Genomic DNA, 2881 nt, shown 5'->3' on the forward strand with positions numbered 1-2881 from the left:
GAGGAGGAGGAGGAGGAGGAGGAGGGGGGGGGCCTGCGCGCTCCGCGTAACGCTTCTCGCTTCTCCCGCGCAGCCATCCGTCTGGAGGAGGTAGCAGGAATCCGGGCGAAGTTTCCAACAAAAATCCCGGTAAATCTGTTTTGTTATCGGAGCGTATTGCTGCCGTTTGAAAGCAAATGTTGGGAACTTTTCAATCAAGGGCGGTGGGGAGGGACCTGAGTGTTTCAGGATTTGCTAAGCGTGACTCTAATTAAAACAGGTAATTGTTGAGAGATACCATAGAGAAAAATACCTTCCTCTCTTGGACAAAACCAAGTTTCTTGTTCCCGAGGAGCTGACCATGATGCAGTTCATAACCATCATCAGGTGGGTAGCAAGCAGCTGTGGGGCTGTGCTGCAGCTGGGGCTTGCTGCTGCTGCTCGCTGAGCAGGGATTTCCTAGAGCTGTGCTGGAACATCTTGCTTTCCTTGGTGGGGAGGGGGATGAAGGTATTGTAATGGCTTCTCTCCAGGGCAAGTATTTAAAGAAAATCAACAGGTCTTTTCTTGTGGTTTATGCTCTTTGGTTTAATGGTCTTCTCTCCTCATTCTAACTGTAGTGGGTAAAGATTATATCAGACTCTGGTTCTGCTTTCTTCTTGCTTGATGAACTTGGTTTTGGGATTCTGGTTCTGTTCTGCTTATAGCTGTTACTGCATTGTGCTGAATTTGTTCAACTCTAGGGTTTGAGTGGCATGAAATGTTCTTTTAAATTATTCTGTCTACAACACTACCAGGGAGAAACCTCCCAAAGTATTTAGTGCAGTTCTCTGACAGACTAAGAACGGCATGTGCTTTCCCATATGCTTTTTAAAGTATGGAAGAGATCTTTCTAGATGTGAGCTACTGTAAAAAATGGTTTTGGACAGATTAGGTCATGATCCTTCTGTGTAATGTTTTGGAGACTGACTCTTCTTTTGAAGCTAAACTTAAAAAGTTTAACAGACTGTGCTGGAATCCTTTACCACAGCTGTACAACAGAACCTTTTGCTTTCTACTTAGTAGTTCTCTGTAGTAACTGAGACTCAATGACTGCTCAGGCTCAGTAGCACTCATGGTTAAACAATATAAGCTTTCCTTGGAGCAAAAGCCTTTCAGCTTCCAAGTGTCCAGTTAACTTCCTTCTGATTAAGATATTAAACCACATAATGACTTTACACAACATATCTTGTACATAGTCCATATGACAACTCTGCTTAATGTATTTAATAGACTAAAGTTGAAACTTTATTAAAATTGTTAATTCTTAATCTTCCATCTCTCCTCCCTTCTCCAATCAGAAGCAGAATGGCTCTAGCTGCTACACAAGCTTTCTACCTGCTGGTGAACAACAAAAGCCTAGCCAGTATGTCCTTGACAATGGCAGAAGTGTACAGGGACTACAAAGATGAAGATGGCTTTGTGTATATGACATATGCTTCCCAGGAGATGTTTGGATGCTTTTTACCCACTGCTCAAGGGAAGACTATGGAATGCCTTCAAAAAACTTAAGGTTGGGTCCATGTGCTGCAGTGAAGCAGTGTGCTCTGAACTCTGCCTATGACCTGAATCTTGGAGATGCTCCTTGCAATATGAGCTCTTGAGCTTTGTAGTGAGGAGTTATGACCCAAAAGCTGGCAGGACCAGCTTAAGGCAGAAATGGTGATACACATTTCCTAGATGATAATGTGGATATATATTTTTATATTTGAAGACACAATGTTTTTTTTGGAACTGCACCTTCACTTTTTCTGCAATATTAATCTTTGTTTAGTAACTGATTTTTAAGGTGTCCTTAAAGCTTAAGAGTAAAATAAAGAAGCTTTTAAGTATTGAGTTGAATGGTAGTTTAAATCTGGGGAAAGACTGTAAAAGTCTGTCTCGGAGAAGGTCCCAGAATAACTCGGAATTTGAGCTCAATGTCTCTTAAGTGAAGCATTACTTCCATAGCCACTCTATATTTTTGAATGCAATAACAAAATTGAAGTCTGATCACACAGGAGTAAAGCCATAAATATAAATGGTTTGTTAAGCTAAATATCTGTGCTGCAAGACCCAGCAGATGATACTAGTGCTAGACCAGGGTTCAAATGCAGTGTTAAGCATAACACCTAGGTAAACTACTGTCAGCTGTTATAGAAAACACTGACTGTGATTTATAGGTAACAACTTGTTTTAAATAAGGAAAACTGATTGCTAGTCAGCATATCATAAATGCAAATAGCAAGACCTGAACTGTAGCTTAACTAAGCGTTAAAGAGTTTGTTCTTACTACTGAATTTTGCTATTCTGGTCTCTGTAGATAGTCACATCCATTCCCTACAGGTACCTGCTTGTCAGGTCCTCTGGAGGACTTCAGTGACCTTTCTTTCAAGGATGGATAGAGCTGTGTGATGTACCTTGTGATTAAGAGGTATATCTGCCTCCAGAACATGTCAAAATTGCCATTTAGTGAGATACTTCTTCATTTAACTGCAAACTTTGTTCCTAAATGTGTATTAAACCTAAACATGTATTAAGGGAACACTTAACAGGAGGCTTAGTCTGAAGTATAGCTCAAGCTGGCTTTCTTGGTCCTCTCATTTGTGTGGAATGTATTGGAGAGTTATAAATGTTCTGATCTTGCATAATCAACTTAAAACATCAGGTTATTGAACAATCTGTCAGTGTACAGTAAATCAAGCTATGGCAGCCTTAACTTGGGACGGTCAAATTGTTACAGTATAATTCTTCTGTTCAGTACCAAACTGATTTGCAGCAGCCTTAACTTGGGATGGTCAAATCGTTACAGTATAATGTAATTCTTCTGTTCAGTACCAAACTGATTTGCAGAATTATTAATGTAGGAATTGCTAGACTGCAA

General features: G+C 40.3%; 1 protein-coding gene across 1 annotated transcript in view; it reads left to right on the forward strand.

The window, feature by feature from the left end:
- MAP1LC3C (microtubule-associated protein 1 light chain 3 gamma) overlaps positions 1–1530 on the forward strand; it is a 28278-nt gene extending 26748 nt beyond the window's left edge. Inside the window, exons 3-5 of the mRNA XM_010004621.1 lie at positions 4–129; positions 260–366; positions 1320–1530. Of these exons, the coding sequence (XP_010002923.1) occupies positions 4–129; positions 260–366; positions 1320–1530 (444 nt within the window). The remainder of the gene's footprint in view (positions 1–3; positions 130–259; positions 367–1319) is intronic.
- Positions 1531–2881: the final 1351 nt, after the last annotated feature.

This window comes from Chaetura pelagica, unplaced genomic scaffold (genome assembly GCF_000747805.2).
Source record: "Chaetura pelagica isolate M959 unplaced genomic scaffold, ChaPel_1.0 scaffold278, whole genome shotgun sequence".
Taxonomy (NCBI): domain Eukaryota; kingdom Metazoa; phylum Chordata; class Aves; order Apodiformes; family Apodidae; genus Chaetura; species Chaetura pelagica.